The sequence below is a fragment of the Hydra vulgaris genome, chromosome 05 (genome assembly GCF_038396675.1).
Source record: "Hydra vulgaris chromosome 05, alternate assembly HydraT2T_AEP".
NCBI lineage: Eukaryota > Metazoa > Cnidaria > Hydrozoa > Anthoathecata > Hydridae > Hydra > Hydra vulgaris.
The window spans coordinates 30896076-30914082 of record NC_088924.1 but is presented as its reverse complement, the minus strand read 5'-3'; the positions used below and the strand labels follow the sequence as shown (position 1 = coordinate 30914082).

The 18007-nt window shown below is 28.4% G+C and overlaps 1 protein-coding gene across 1 annotated transcript in view; it reads right to left on the bottom strand.

Annotated features, from left to right (window-relative positions):
• Positions 1-18007, bottom strand: part of LOC136071956 (protein FAM13A-like) — a 182882-nt gene that overhangs the window by 87158 nt on the left and 77717 nt on the right. The window contains exons 17-19 of the mRNA XM_065797910.1: positions 14404-14443; positions 7690-7746; positions 7539-7618 (exon numbers count right to left, since the gene is read on the bottom strand). Coding sequence (XP_065653982.1) covers positions 7539-7618; positions 7690-7746; positions 14404-14443 — 177 coding nt within the window. The remainder of the gene's footprint in view (positions 1-7538; positions 7619-7689; positions 7747-14403; positions 14444-18007) is intronic.

Genomic DNA, 18007 nt, shown 5'->3' with positions numbered 1-18007 from the left:
CATTTGTTATTCCTATTTTCAAAAACTCTGGAGAGCAATCTGACTCATCTAACTACTGTCCCATTAGTCTTCTTACTATCATAAGCAAGGTTTTTGAGTCTTTATTTAACAAACACTTAACACTCTCATCTTGAATCTAATAACTTACTTTCTGATCATCAATATGGATTTTGATCTTCTTGTTTTACAGCTGATTTGCTAACAGTAATAACCGATAGGTTTCATGATGCATTAGATAGATGTGGAAAGGTTAAGGCTATCTATCTTAATATTTCTAAAGCTTTTATAAAGTTTGGCATGCTGAACTTTGACAATAACCATTCTTCTTACGGTGTATCAGGTTACATCTTTAGGCATACGGAATCTTTCCTGACCATTCGCAGTATAAAAGTTGTCCTCGATGGAGCACTCTTCTTCATACCCTGTCACTTCAGGAGTTCCTCAAGGTTTTATCCTTGGTCCTACACACTTTTTAATTTCCATTAATGGTCTCCATATATTCTTCCATCTCAAGTCTGCTACAGCATGGAGCTCACAGTGACTGGTGAACTTTAACTCATATAAAACTCAATTTTTTCAGCTAATCTTTATCACAATAATCAAGATCTTTCCATATTTATGAATGGTAATGTGCTTAATGAGTCACCTACCCGTCATCTTCTAGGACTAGCTCTTACTTTCAATATTTCTTGGAAACCATATATTGAATCAACTGCAAAATTAATATCTGCTAAGGCTGCATCTCTTTATTGTCCTCTACACTTTTTTACTCTGGATTCTATTCTTTATCTCTATAAATTTTAAATCCGTCCTTGAATGGAATATTATTGCTATATCTGGGGCAAATCTTCTTATAATGCCCTTTCTCTTTTAGAAAGGTGAAAAAACGCATTGTAAACAGTTGGACCTGCTATTTCAGCCAACCTCCTGCTTATATTATAAGATCGTAATTTTGCTTCACTTACTCTTTTCTATAAATACTATAATGAGCACTACTTTAAAGAGCTAGCATCTCTTATGCTATCTACTAAAATTCATTCTTGTGTTACTTCTCAATTAAGTATCATCCTATTACTGTGACTGTTCCTAAGTACTTTCGAAACTCTTATTTGCCTAGTTTTTTTCCTCAAATATCAGTTCTTTGGAATTAGCTTCCTTCATCATGTTTTCCTGATACATATAATTTGCAATCTTTAAAGTTGTCTGTCAATCGTTATCTTGCTCTATAAATTCATCTTTTCTCTTCCAGTAACTTCCAACTCTAATAGTGGTTGCTAGCCTTGTTGGAAGTGAAGATGTTGAAAAAAAAAAGTTTTTTTTTTTAAGCAGTAAGTTTAATATTACCATTATTGTTATTTAGATTTAATATTAGTATTGTTAAAGAATAAGATTCGGATATTATCAGTAATATAATTTGCTTAAATAGAGGTTTTAAGAGATTAGGTCTTTTAAGTTTTTTATTTACTTTAAGCTTTTTGTGTTAACAGTAAGTTTAATATATTAAGATTAGGAAATATTTGCTAAAACAATGTTCCAAAGAGATTAGGCTTAGTGTTACTTGTGTGTATATATTGTGTGTATATATTGTGTGTGTATATATTGTGTGTATATATATTGTGTGTATATATCCTGTGTATATATTGTGTATATATTGTGTGTATATATTGTGTGTATATATTGTGTGTATATATTGTATGTATATATTGTGTGCATATATTATGTATATATTGTGTGTATATATTGTTACTTGTGTAAATCACGTAGATAAGTATACTACACAAGCAATTAATTGTAATTAATTTAAGGAATTAATTTGTAATTGCAAGGCTTAAAAAAGTTTTTTTTTTTCTCCCTTCAACGTCAACAAAGTAATAATTAACTGCTTGTGCTGTGTTTTTTCTGTGGTCACCACAAAAATGGATCTATGTTCTCATAAACTACTGAAATCTAGTAAACCTTTAACAAAAGGGAAAAATTGTTCAGCGGAAAATTTACACAAAATCATTATTTAGATTACTTTATTGGATTTGGACTAGAGAAAAGTTTGATTTTTTTTTTTTACAGAACCAATGGAAGTATCCACAGGTTATTTCATGCATTATTTCAACAATGTTGATCTATTGTGTAAATAAGTAAGGTGATTGCTTACATTTTACATTAGTATTGTATTGTTTATCTCTAATTAGGTTGGTTTGATGTATGGTAGCAATGCAACTTTTATGCAGCGAGAGAATAACAAGTATGATCAAAATGAACAGCTCTAGGTGATAAAGAAATAGATAAAATCCTCGAGAAAGGTGCAGGTGAGTAAAGTAGCTCAGAAATCACTCCATTCCAATCAAAAAGAAAAATCAGATCGTCAACTATTGCCATTAAATAAATCCATTCTATATTCAAGGACAAAAAGTGTGTCCATAGTGTATTAATATGAAAAACTTTTGTGTTGATGTGCTTTCTAATGGCTTTCTTGAAGCAAAAGTTTAGCTTGAATCTTGTAATTTGCATAAAGTTGTTAGATAAGGCTTTTCGTTTCAAATGTTTTCTAAACTGCTCAAAAAAGTGTAAAAAATTTTGATGCAAATGTCTATTGTACATCATTTGTAAAATCTTTGTTGTCTTTGCTACATCTAACTAATAGAACAAAACTTTTACTTTGAGCAAATTTTACTTTGAGTAAATTGAATTTTGACATTACATTTGGGCTAAAAAGCCAGGATTTTGTGACAGATTTTGCATGTTCTTATAAGCTGAATGAGTATCACCTTAATTTTAATTGCATGTCTAAAAGCCCAAGATCTAAAAAACATAGCTATAATAATATTAATAATATATTACATCTATTAAATTTCTGTTACTTATTCTTAAATTTTTAATCATTACTATAATTTCTTATTATTTTTGTTACTGCCTGACGCTATTTTTTACTTACAGATAAAATATTGAAACTACCCAAGTAATTTCAGGTAATTTTAAATTTTGTAAAGGTTTAATTTCAGGAAATCTTTACTGTGATCAACTTTAATTAGTAGGGGACTTTGAATTACATGAAAAATGTTCATAATATAAATCCACATTTATAACATCTGTTGGCTTTCCAACAGCTTGTACATGTTGATGAAGTAAATAAAAAATAAAATGTTAATGTTAATTACTATTAAATTTAATTTAAATACAAACTTACTTATACATTATTCTTATATGCTAATTAATGCTAAACAATTAACCAATCACATATTTATATACTAATTAATGCTAAACAATCAACCAATCACATATTTATATACTTATTAATGCTAAACAATCAACCAATCACATATTTATACAATTAATAATAATAAACAATCAACCAATAATATACTTATATACTTATGAGTGTATTAGACTTATAAAATTTTATATCATTTACATGATCAACAGCTTGTAGCTATTGATGTTGTAAATGAATAATAAAATGTTGATAATGAATTATTCAAATATAATTATACTATAACTTATTTATTATTAACATTGTTTAATTTTCATTGAACTTTTTTATAACATATACATAGTTATTACTTAATAGTTACTGCAGGTCATGTAACTATAATTAAATCATCATTATATTTAACAGAAAAATATAAAAATGGTGCTAGTTCTCAAAGGAAACCATGTATTTGGGAATATATTTTGTATACCAAAATAGTAGATAACGCAAAGTGCAAGATTTTTTGAGCAGTTTAGAAAACATTTGAAACGAAAAGCCTTATCTAACAACTTTATGCAAATTACAAGATTCAAGCTAAACTTTTGCTTCAAGAAAGCCATTTGAAAGCGCATCAACACAAAAGTTTTTCATATTAATGCTTTCTTTAAGAAAGACTTTTTTTAAGAAAGCTGATGGTGAGGTGATATGTGAAATGGTTGCAGTTGATGATTTATGTTTCAACCAAATTGCAAATAGTTTTCTGCTTACAAGAATATCATAATGTAGAAATAATCAAAATTTCAAGATGGTTAAAATTTGCTAAAAATGTCTACAAATTATCAGGAATTGGTTTATGAAAAATTTACCCTCATTATTATTTAAAGAATTCAAAAATCCAAAAAGGAAGGAAGTTATTTTTCTAATAGTTTTGCCAAATAAACTTTAGCCAAAAACCAATATACCTTGAATCTGAACTTATATGGTTTCCAATCACTGGTAATTATGTCGATGAAAGTATGAAAAGTGAAAAAAACATTCAACTTATTAAATCAAGATTGTCTAAATTCAACCTGGGTTTAAACAACAACATTGTAGCAACCAGTGGTGTACGACTTGCTCGTTTTCTTGTAATTTAGCAAATGGGATGATTCTGGGATGTCTAGTACAGCCAGGTTTATAAACAATAATATATATGTTAAGATGCTTTGACAGATTCATAAAGAACAATGCTTTTGTAAAGATGTTTTAGCTTAATTTAAACAATAATGCTTTAATAAAATATATTAGCAAAATTTGTTTACTTAAAAATCAAATGGTTTATTTTGAAAACGATGAAATATATATGTATAAAAATTAAAGACAACGATCGGGGTTTTATTTATAAATATAGAAATATTTTTTTAAGCTGTATTCAAATTTTGTAAATGTTTCAATATGATATACAGCTGCTGTATGAATTGTTTATTGAGCTCTGTTAGTATAAAAAAACTCAAATGTTCCTTCTAGTGTTAATATGCTTCCAATATTGTTTTTTATACTTTTATATATGTTTCTGTTATTTATATTTTCCTAATCTTAAATATGATATAAAAATTGTTAAGGATATTAAAAGTTTGTAATTTCAATTTAGCTCATTTCAAATACATAAATAAGCGTTTTTCAACTAAATATAATATTTTACTATTTATGAATAATATAAGCAATTTTTATAACGCCACGATTGTGAAGGTTGATATAATAATAAATTTGTATATCAAAAAGCAGTGTATCAAATACGATGTATGTTTTGATTAAAGATTATATAGGAAAGTATAATTGCAGGCTTCTTTAAAAAATGTAATGATTCCTGCTTTATTTTTGCTTACGATTGTTTTATTAATTTTACATCTAAAATAAAAAATTATGCATACCCATATTTATATAATATAATGTGTATATATATATATATATATATATATATATATATATATATATATATATATATATATATATATATATATATATATATAAATTATGTTAGTGTATACTACAAATAGAGTGCAATGTTCTTAAAGAACAGAGCAATAAAAAATTAGTAAAAACATTTTCTAATTTTTTTAACACATCTAATTTTCATCAACAAGTTGTTTCATACACATGTAGTGATTATTTTGCATAAGCAATTATAAAAATTTAATGCAAACATTGCCGAGTTGCACCCCACTGGTAGCAACAATCACTGACAGTGGGAGAATGTTAAGATGAAATTTGGAAAAGAGACTAGTCCAATTGGCATTGCCTGTCTCGCACATGCAAGTTTACAAACCACATAAGAGGAACAATGACGAAACTGATGATGTACTGAAGATAATGAAATAGAGAAATGGAACGAATCAAACAGGGAATGGTGCCTAGTTTCTGATATTGATGTCATAGTTGCTGAGATTTATAAAATTGTTAAATTCTTTAAAGTGTCTCCAGTCAAGAATGGTGACAATCATCAACTTCAAAATATTCAGCCTTTTTGGAGGGAAACACTAAATTTTTAGATTACAATGCAATGGAATAGCCTTATCAAATATAAATCCAATGAAATAGCCTTATTAAATACAAATGCAATGGAATAGCCTTATTAAACATAAATGCAATGGAATTATGCTGCGAAGATTTTATGCTGCAAAAATTTTATGAAGTCTTCAAAGTAGTTAAAGCAGCTATGATCTTGAGCAAGAGATGTTTCTGATAATGAATTAGAAAGTATTAAAAAAATATGCAATGTTCTTTAAAATTTGTTCATAAAAATTTAGTGGTTTTGCTGTTAGAAAGCTAAAAGATCAAGTGACAACAACAAACCTCGCTCTCCTCAAAAATTAATATCATTGGAACAAAGTTACTAAAGTTTACTAAAACTTAAACATTATTAAGTCTAAAATCTCTAAACTTAAGGGGTAAACAGATTCTACCTGTTGACCAGCCTCGCACCCCTTCTTCATCTATTAGGCTGGCGCAGATGTATTTTTAATACATTGTTTCCAGTTTAGGATGTTGAATGCTGGATCTTCTTGACTCAATGCATGAGTTTTGCTTGTGTCTCTGTTTTTATGACTAGGCAACTCATTCTATTATCTCCTAATGAGGGTACAGCTCTAAAACTCAGTTTTATGGTTCTGAGGCCGGCTGGTAGTCAGGTTTCCCGAACTCTGTGTTAGCTCTCAGAGAGGCTGATTCCATCAACAGCTGAAAAATATCAAAGTATTAACAGTGCCATGTTGCGCATGAATGGTGTCCCTGTTTGTACTTTTGGTGTGCATTGCAGAGGTCACATTTGGAGCCCTTTGTTACGACCTACTTGCTCTTTGTGACTAATTTGAGTTCGGCTGTCCCACCTTGTGATCTTAGTGTTGATGGTTATCTTCCTCTAATTCGTAAAGACTCCAATAGTCACATGCTTGGCCTCGGCATTTACATTCGTAAGAATACACCCATTTGTTGTGAAACTAAATTTGAATCCACAGACTATTCTTTCATGTGCTTTCGTTTAGCACCACTTCACTCTATCGCCTTTCTCTTTGTTCTATATCGCTCTCCTTCATCTCAAGACTGTACTCTTTTAGACATTATTTCTGATCATATTGACCAAGCCCTCTCTCTTTATCCATCAGCTAATATAGTTGTTGTTGGTGACTTTAATGCTTACCACTCTGAATGGCTTGGCTCTAGTGTCAGAGACTCTGCAGGCATTAAAGCCCTCAACTTTTGCCTTTCTCAATCCCTAACTCAAATAGTCAACTTTCTAACTCGCTTTCCTGACAACCCGAATCATCTACTTTCTCTACTCGACTTATGTCTTGTTTCTGATCCTAGTCAGTGCTCAGTTTCTCCACATTCACCCTTAGGTTCTTCTGATCACAGTTTGATCTCTCTAAAACTAATATCTCATTCTTCTTCATCACCTGAATACCCCTATTATCGAACCTCTTACAACTACAGTAAAGCTGACTGGGATTCTTTCCGTGATTTTCTTCGTGATGGCCCTTGGGTAGAAATCTTTCGTCTTCCTGTCAACAAATGTGCTTCTTACATAACTTCGTGGATTCAGGCTGGCATGGAAACTTTATTAAGTCTAAAATCTCTAAACTTTTTGGCAGAGCAAAGGATCAGTTAGGACTAAGAATAAAAGAGCATAACTTTGCATATCTCTGCATATCTTTGCATATCTTTTATATCTCTGGCAACTTTACTTTTAAATGTGAAGAGTGAAACAAATTGATTTTAAAGTTGAGGTTGCACTTGAAGCAGATCACAAATTAAAAATACTTTAATTATGTATTACGTATAAAAAAAACTATTTAACATTACAAATATATTTACTCACATGCTATTTTCTTTTTGAGGTCTTGATTAATTGTATCATATTTATGTTCTTGTTGAATCATATCCTTAAAGTTTAGATCTCTAAAAAATTAGAAATAGGAAACATTAAACATTTTATTATTTGGTACTTAAATTAGAAATTAAATTTTTACCTATCATCCACATGAATTGGACTAGAGTGAAAAGGGACAAAATTTTGATTGAACAGCCTAAATATAATGTATTAAAAAATTTCTTTAAATAAGAATATTAAAAAAAAAATTAAACAGATTTGGGAAATAGAGTTGGGCAAAATCGTATAGTTCCTAAATTACAAAAAAATGCTTTTAGGTTTCTTTTGAGCTTAACAATAAAAAATACAAAAACTTTTACAGTCCTAAAGTTCTTTTTTATTTTCATCCTCTTTTTAACACTGGAGTACTTACTCTCAATAACACAATAGAATTCTGTGTTCTACATTGGTAGAAAATTGATTAAAAAAATTACTCATAACAATGCTTCAAACAACCACTATTAAAGGAATCACTAGAAAGCAAAGAAATAGTGACCAAGAAAGCTTTTGACAGAAGATTAAAAAACTGTAAACTGTATAAGAAAGGAAAAAATGAAAACAAGAAATCTAAAGTTCAAGGAAAAGAAAAGAGAAAAATCGAAACGTTCATGGAAAGTCTAAGACTAGATGAATATTTTTTAGAAATAGAAAAAATATTTTGAAAGAATAGTTACAGTAAAAAGAGATTTAGTTGATGGAATATAGTTTAGTTATAGCTTATAGTTTTTTTGAGTAGACTAATAATATATTATTATCAACTGCAAAACTACATTTATAGAAAAATATGTAAAGAACTTGTTTCATAAACAAGAAGTTCCAAGTTTAATACCAATTACGTTCCTGGTAAAGATGAGCTTAACTTGTTTCTTAATGCTGAGGCCTTGTTTTAGAGCTAAATGGTTTGTATTTTGGAGTTTAACAGTTAAGAAAAAGTTCTAACAATTAAAAAAAAAGTAGCATCTTCGACTAATGGGGCCCCTGCGCCTTGGCAAAGTTAACATTACTAAAAAAAGAAAAAGTGAAAGATGCTACCTTCTTGCTTGATAGTGAAAGCAGATACATCTACATTTACAATGCCTTTTTGAAATTGTCTTGTCTAAATAAGAAAGAGCATTATTAAAGGAACCAGCCAAAAAATGACAAAAGTAATTCTACATTAACAAATAAGAGATTTATAAAGAGTAAAGGCAACAATATCAGATGTTAAAATTGCAATGAATTTTTATATGGTTTTCAAGAGAGGTCTGATATGAAGGATACTATATAAGACATAGAACAGAGGATTTAGTTCTGACTAAATTGCTCCTTATTACTAAATATTCTTTTTTTAATACAAATTGACAATTAATTAACATAAAAAATAATATAAATAGCTTTTGACTTATTAAGATAAAAAAATAACATAAATAGCCCTTGACTTGTCACAATTAATTAACATAAAAATTAGTCAGCAGTAGAACCAGAGGATCAAAACCTGATCATTAAATTACAAAGAATAAGAGACCTTGCTATTAGAAATTTGTTAATTAAAGACTCAAAAACCTGGCTAATAATAGAGAGAAGATTGATTAATGATTGGATTATAGTTAATAATAGAGAGAAGATTGATTAATGATTGGACTATAGTTAATAATAGAGAGAAAATTGATTAATGATTGGATTATAGTTAGAGGGGTCAGAGTAGTTTCCAGAGATTTTGCATGAAACCCAAACAAATGATGTAACATGCAAACTTAACTAAAATTATTTTGTAAAACACCTGAACAAAAAAAACTTATTAAATAGTTTGGAGACTATTGAAGAAAGGTCTAGAGAATTCTTTCGTAAGACTATGATAGGAAAGTTGTAGAAATGTTCAGGTAATAAATAACTTTAGCAACAGGAGTGATTTGGTAGTAGATTACCTGTTTCTTTGGGATGACAGAAAAAGTGTGATTCAAGAGATTTAAAAAGCAAGTTCTTTGCAAATAGTTCTTCTATATGATTGGTAGAGTTAATAAGATTACACCCATGCACTATGTGTTTTGGAGTGGCCAAAATACAAAAAAAAGTTGTCTCAGATTTTTGAAAAATAAATTACTACTGTTTCAAAATACTCAAATTAAGGAGAATACAAAATATTTTTACTCTGGTGATAGTAATCCCAGAGATAGTGACCATCAAAATCAAAAATGGTTGCCAAATTTTCAAAAAAAATTATATGTTTTTGTTTTTCTTGCAGTGTTTTGTGAATATATTTTTTTTCTGCTAATTTATTTATATATTAAAGAGTATCAAATTATGTCTCAAGATGCTCAAGAAAAAAAAAAATTTTCTTTTTTAATTTTCATGATGTTTTAAGCTGAAAAAAAAAGTTTAGATAACAACATCCAACTTCCAAGAACTCACAAAAATATAATATCAAAAGTTATCGAACAAACTATTGTTAAATAACATGGAATTAGCTGTGACTTTTTGCGACTATGCGAGAAATTTCTATTTGAAGTTTGCGCTACCTGGATTATAGCCAATTTTCAATCTTTTGTTTTCCCAAGTGATAATTGATCAAAAGTCTACATAAGATTTTGTATTCAATAACCAATTGAAAATGATAGTTTATTATTGATAATTGACATTTATTTAGGTAATTATTTGCATATGTGTTATTATCCAATGTTTTAAATTAACATTCCATGCTTGAAATTAACATAATTTAAAAAAAAAAAATTAAAAAGTTAAAAGAATAAAAAGTTATATATTCTACTAAAATTAAAAGCAATGGATTTTACAACCAAAGATATTATTAGCTGTTTCAAATATTCAACAAAAGAAGAAAATATAAACAATGCTTTACTTTTCATAACTTCCAGAATTTGTATGAGTGATGGTAAAAAAGAAAAGTTGAATCGAATTACCAAAGATTTTCGAAAGATTTGTTAAGAAACACAATTTTTTTGAAAAGAAAAATGGTTAAATCAAAAGTTTGAAATAAACTTTTTGTCATTGGAGTTGGCACAAAATATAAAAGGCCGACCAAAAAAAGATTTTGATGATATGAGTAAAAGAAATAAACGTCAGATAATTGCAGGAGAGCATACAAATTCAAATTTTGATTCAATTGAAAATCATTACTTATAGCCCGTAGAAAAATATATAATCGAAAAGATTTTTCTTTATTCAATATGTTAACACATGTCATCAAAAATCATAAAGATTAACATCATAGGTTTGTTCGGTTGACAAATGACAATGATGAAATGACAGCTGAAGAAGCCGCTGCAATAATAATTGATGTAGATCTTAGCGTATCCAACTATAAACGAATCCAACAGGCATCTAAAATAAGATATCCATCTTATTCAACAGTTTAAAAAGCACTTGTGTGGTCCACAGAATAATTACTTGGAAGTCAGTGATTTAAGAGTCAAAGTAGATTTACAAGCACTTATGAATCATACCGCTGAAAGAATTGTAAAAATGAGGCAAAATTGTAAAAATGAGGCAAAAAATGAATTAATTGGATATCAGTAACAAACTAAGTGAAAATATGCTGCTTTTAAACAGTTGCAGTATGGATGGATCTACTGGGCAGGCTTTGTACAATCAAAAGTTTTCCGATTCTGTTGACAGTCAAGATTCAAGCATGTTTGCAGTTGTAACAACACCTTTGAGGCTTAATGTGCCAAATTCAAAAAAATGACTTTTGGGGACCAACTTAATGCCTCTTAGTGTAAGATTTTGTAGGCCAATTAAACTTCATTTCATCAAAGAAACTCCCATAGTTGTTTTGGAAAAAAATGTCAAATAGAAAATGAAATTTTGGATTTGCATTCAGTGAATATTGAACTGTTTAATGGAAAGTTTGTTATTATTGATTTTAATTTTATTTTGTGCATGATCCATGGAAAGGTTTTAGCAATTATATTTAACACATCGTCAACAAAGTGCTGCTGTATTTGCGGAGCTACACCAACTACAATAATTTGTTTGAAGAACTTTCTAAGTGTATTTATTTCTTGAGTGTCTTTTACATATTTCATACTAACTCAAATTCAAAAAATGAAGAGTAACCAAAGAGTTCAAGAAAGTATATGATAACAAAAAGAAATTTGAGTTGATTTTTCTGTAGTTAATGGAGCAGGAACATCTATCACCAAAAATGTTTGCAGAAAAGCATTCTCTAACCCAAAAGAACTGAGCAAAATATTACGGATTGATAAGACAGTTATTGAAATGTTTAAAAATATCTTAATTGCAATAAGTTGTCACCAAACATTTAATGCAGAGTTATTTGAGCTATACTGTATACCGTTGATAATTAGATCTGTATGATTGGCATAAAATGCCCTCAACAGTTCACAAAGTTCTTGTACATGGAGCAGAAATAATGATATACTCGTCAGTTCCCTTGGGAGTTTTAGCTGAGGAAGCATCTGAATGTCAAAATAAATATTACAGACGACATCGTGATCTACATGCTCATTAATGTTCAAGACAAACAAATTTTACAGACGTCTTTAACTGTGCAATGAGATTATCCGATCCTCCTATTAGTTCTATCTCGTTGGAAACTAGAATCATCAGAATTAAAATTATTGGAACCAACAGAAATTATTAATTTAGAAGTTGAAATAATGAACGATTTAGAAGCTACTAATGAAGATTATTTGGAAGATGAAAACATTGAAGTGTGAAATAAATCTAGCAATATTAAAGGTAAAAATTGTGAAAAAATATTACTTTGAAGAAAGTTTTTTAAATGTTCTCTTTTTAAAAATTAAAACAAGTTTGTAACCTTTTGTAGAAGTACTAGTGTCCTCTTAGGTATTTATGGCCTACTACACAGTTTACTAATTAGGTCTGTGAGGGTAATGAGTTATCTTTACAAGTTACCTGCTCCAACAAAACAATATAATTGATAATTAATAATATAATCAGTGGCACGGCTAGTTGTTCAGAGTTGCCCCCTAAAAAAACAGTCATTAGGGCCCAACAAATCTTAAAAATTTTTCCTTCATTAAGTTTAACTATAAAAAAAAAATTCGAAATTTGTGCTTTTATAAAAAAACTCTTAAAATTGGGTCAAAATGTAGCGCCGCCAAGTTGTTTGAACAATAAGTTGATAAATTGTTAGTTTAAATGACATAAAGATAAAAAAAATTTTGGCAGCAAGAATAAAGAAAATTACTAATAAAAGACAACCCCAGTCAGCCTTAAGTTATAAGTAAGAAGTAGAATGATAGGTAATGATGGATTGGCTTTTTATTTTGAAGGCATTTGTAATTTGGATTCAAAAATCATTGTCAGATTATTTTGTTTGAAGTCTAATTGGAGTTTGAGCAGCAAATGTGATGACAATGCTTTCACCATTAAATTATTTAAACATTATTATTAGTGTTTAACTATTTTATGAAACTTTTTTACAAATTTAGTAAATTTTACTAAATTTAACATTTTAAAGCATTTAAATTCATCACAAAATTAAACATTTTTAAATAAATAAGAACTTTTAAAATGTATTATTATTATTTTAAAATGTATTAAAATGTATCAATTTATTTAAAAGTGGTTCAAAACTTTATTTAAAAGAGAGAAAAAAGGAAAAAGTGTTTAGCATTTAAACATACAATATGTTTTAAAAAATTATATTTATCTTTAAAAAGTCATTATTTTTAAATAAATAAAAATTTAATATGGTATTCTTTGATAATTTAAAATATTTAACTATACCCAAAAATGAGAAGAAAAAAAATAACAATAAATTGATTTAAGAAGCGGTTTTATCCATTTATGGTCATAACTTTATATAACTTTTATCTAAAATTTAATCTATTACTTCTTTTTTCTTCCCTTTTCTATTCAGCTAATATTAAAACAATTTTTTTGATTTTTTGGTAATATATAAAATATTTGATAAGTATATTCTCCAAAATATTTATTACCATCATTTTATACTCAATATAATTTTGAATAATTTTCCCATAATACAGATGTTGTAATAAAGATTTGAATAAAAATTGTATTAAAAAATGATTTAAATTCAAAAAAAACAAAAAAAAACTGATGTGAAACATGACCCAGCCGGCACAATTATGTCTTTTTTAGACATTTTTCTTCTAAAATGCTAACACTTTAAGATTTTCTTGAGCATCTTGAGACATATATAATTTGATACTCTTTAATATATAAATAAATTAGCAGAAAAAAATATATATTCACGAAACACTGCAAGAAAAACAAAAACATATAATTTTTTTTTGAAAATTTGGCAACCATTTTTGATTTTGATGGTCACTATCTCTGGGATTACTATCACCAGAGTAAAAATATTTTTTATTTTCCTTAATTTGAGTATTTTGAAACAGTAGTAATTTATTTTTCAAAAATCTGAGACAGCTTTTTTTTGTATTTTGGCCACTCCAAAACACATAGTGCATGGGTGTAATCTTATTAACTCTACCAATCATATAGAAGAACTATTTGCAAAGAACTTGCTTTTTAAATCTCTTAAATCACACTTTTTTGTCTTAATTCAGATAAATATAAAACATCTATTAGTAGTCATCCTTTCGACGGCTTGAGACAACTATTTTTAGTCGTCTCAAAGATAAATACAATTAGATGTCTTATAGTTATCTGAATTTAGATGTCTAAAGGTGTTAACATTTTAGATTCTTAAAAATCACGTGTTTGTGCTGACAAAACACGTGGACAAACTTGATGTGTATACAAAATAAATCGCTTGGACAAATTGTTCAAGATCAACCATCTTTATAGTAAATAGTTGTCTTACTTAAATAACAAAGAAAAAATTCTCACTGTAATAAGATAATACCTTGACTCTTTTGTTTTTATATCTTTTGTTTTTGTCTCTTCTATAATGAAAATGAATCTTTTATATATCATATATCTAAATAATTCTAGTGTATATATATATATATATATATATATATATATATATATATATATATATATATATATATATATATATATATATATATATATATATATATATATATATAAAGAGTGTATATATATATATATATATATATATATATATATATATATATATATATATATATAGTGTATATATATATATATATATATATATATATATATATATATAAAGGGTGTATATATATATATAAAGGGTGTATATATATATATATATATATATATATATAAAGGGTGTATATATATATATAAAGGGTGTATATATATATATATATATATATATATATATAAAGGGTGTATATATATATATAAAGGGTGTATATATATATATATATATATAAAGGGTGTATATATATATATATATATATATATATATATATATATATATATATATATATATATATATATATATATATATATATATATATATATATATAGTGTATATATATATATATATATATATATATATATATAAAGGGTGGTTAAATTTTAAGGGCCGATGTTAAATTTGAATAAAACACAAATTATTAAGGAATTTATTGTAACATCTTTTTATTATGATAATATGGTATGATTCAATTATGTATGGAATAAAATATCGGCCAAATGGGCGCCGCGACCTTGGCGGCACACCTCCATCCGATGGTGCAAATTTTCGATGACGCTGAGGCATAATTGAGGTTCTATGCTGTTAATGTGCCGAATTATCTTATCCTTTAGCTCTTGAATTGTTGCTGGCTTATCAACGTACACCTTTTCTTTTAAATACCCCTAAAGAAAGAAGTCCAACGGTGTCAAATCACATGATCTTGGCGGTTAATTGACATCGCCACCATGTGAGATAACACGGCCATTGAATTTTTTGCGCAAAAGAGCCTTTGTTTCGTTAGCTGTGTGGCAAGTGGCACCGTCCTGTTGAAACCACATATCCTCGACATCCATATGGTCCAATTCGGGCCATAAAAAGTTTGTTATCATCTCATGATAGCGAACACCATTCACAGTAACTGCCAGACCGGCATCATTTTGGAAAAAATATGATCCAATGATGCCGCCAGCCCATAAACTACACCAAACAGTCACACTTTGTGGGTGCATTGGTTTTTCAACAATCACTCTCGGATTAACATTCGCCCAAATGCGGCAATTCTGCTTGTTGAAGAAGCCACTAAGGTGAAAATGGGCCTCATCACTGAAGATAATTTTCGTCGGAAATTGATCATCGATGGTTGCCTTTTCTTGCCACCATTCTGACCATTGACGATGTTTGAGATGGTCAGTGGGCTTTAGTTCTTGGGTCAACTGCACCTTGTAAGCGTGTAAATGCGAGTCTTTATGCATAATGTTCATCATCGACGAGCGTGAGAGGTGCAATTGTTGGCTACGACGACAAGTTGATGTGGATGGCTCTTCAGCCACACTGTCGCGAACAGTAGCGATATTTTTGGCAGTACGAGCTGTACGAGCATGCGCTGGTCTTTTCACATCTCCTACAGACCCGATTCGCTCAAATTTATGCACGATTTTTCCGACTGTACGCACATTTGGACGATTAAATTGACCAAAAAACTCACGAAGTGCACGATATGCATTTTGATTTGAACGCCCATTTTTATAATAGGCCTGAATAACTTTAACGCGTTGCTCAATTGTGTTACTTTCCATGGTTCAAATTGAGTCAGTCTGAAATTGAGAAATGACACATTAAATACAGAAAAATAATTTACATTTAGGTTTGGTTCACATTCAACATCAGCCCTTAAAATTTAACCACCCTTTATATATATACTCTAAAAACGAAATTTAGATTTTAAACACTAAATAAATGCAAACGTTATAATTGTGTTTAATTTTTAGCTTTTTTCTTAGTTTGTGTGTTTATTTTCTAAATGTGTGTAGATTTAAACAAATTTGTTAAAAAATATTTTTTAACTAAATTAGTGTTTAGAAACTCAGCATGTTTATAAAAAATTAGTTTATGCAAAATATTTTTGTAACAGATAATGCATAGTTTCACCTGTGCGTGTATTTTTTACAGTGGGAAAACTATTTTTTTTAATATATTTCTTCAATATATCAGACATGCATATGTTTGATATATTATAGAGATAATAAGAGATGTCTTAAATTTTGTAAAATTATTATTTTTTATACTGGTTAATTTAATTTTGTATATTATAGATGGATATAGATAAAAATTACAGTAAGGAAATTAATACAGTCAATGATGTAAAGTTGTGGCTTTAACACTATGGTTTTTCTGAAGCTATTATTTAGATTTATTAAGGTTTAAATTAACTTTATTTATGACTATATTAGTTACCATTAAAACAATAATGATGCATCATTACAATATGTGCCCTTATTTTGCCAACACACATCAGCAGTTACTTACACATGTAATAAGGCGTCACAGAGATGCAACAATTTTTCAACTATACTGTAATGTTGTTGGGTGTGGTACTTTGTTTAAAAATTTTTTTCTTTTAAAAGTCACTGCGAAAGAAACCATGCTACAGAGCTTGAAATGGAAAAATTTATTAAAAGTTATTAAAAGGATAAAATTATTAAAAAATATTAAAATTTTCTGCTCTCCAAAAATTATAGAAAAAGATTGTGAGTATAAACTATAGGACAAAACAAAATTCGATGGTGCCATGTTGCAAATTAAAATGTCGTCATAGGTTGACATTATCAGCCCTCAATGAGATTGCTATGCTAACTAATGAGCTGTGGCTAAACAATAAAATTTTAAATATAAAGCAAAAGTTGGAAACAGAAATAGGTGAAATAAGTGACGAACTACAAAGTCTTATTAAAGTTTTTGATGGCACACAACTTACTTGCAAGAAGCATTTTTTGCTGAAGAATTTGGCTATATTAGACCTGAATCTATAAAAATTAGTGTTTATGACTCAGAAAAAGAAGCTCTTGGATTTTTTGTGCCTTTTATAAACCAGTTACAAATGCTTTTAAAAATGCCAGAAATGGAATCTATATTTGATAAAAATAACAGAAAGTTGCATCAAGGAGTTACTATGACTGATTTAATAATGGCATATATGTCAGAGACCATGAGTTTTTGCAATTACACCCAGATAGTTTATTGTTTGCATTGTTTACTGATAATTTTGAAGTTGTCAATTCCGTTGGAAGTCAAAAAAGAAAAACAAAATAACAGCTTTTAATTGGATATTGCTAAATATTCCACCAAGATATAGAAGTAGTTTAAAAGCTATACAGCTGTTAAGTCATGTGAAATCCGCAAATTTGGTATCACACCTTTATTAGAAGATTTAAACAGTGCAATGAATCTTCTGAAAAATGGTGTGGTTATGAAAACCTCAAAGGGTGAAAAATTGATTTATGGTTCATTGTTATTTGTTTTAGCAGATACTCTTGCTGCACAGAATGTGGGGGGATTTAAGGAAGGTATCAATTTTGTTCAAAAGCCATGTCGTACTTGTGAAATAGAAACAAAATCA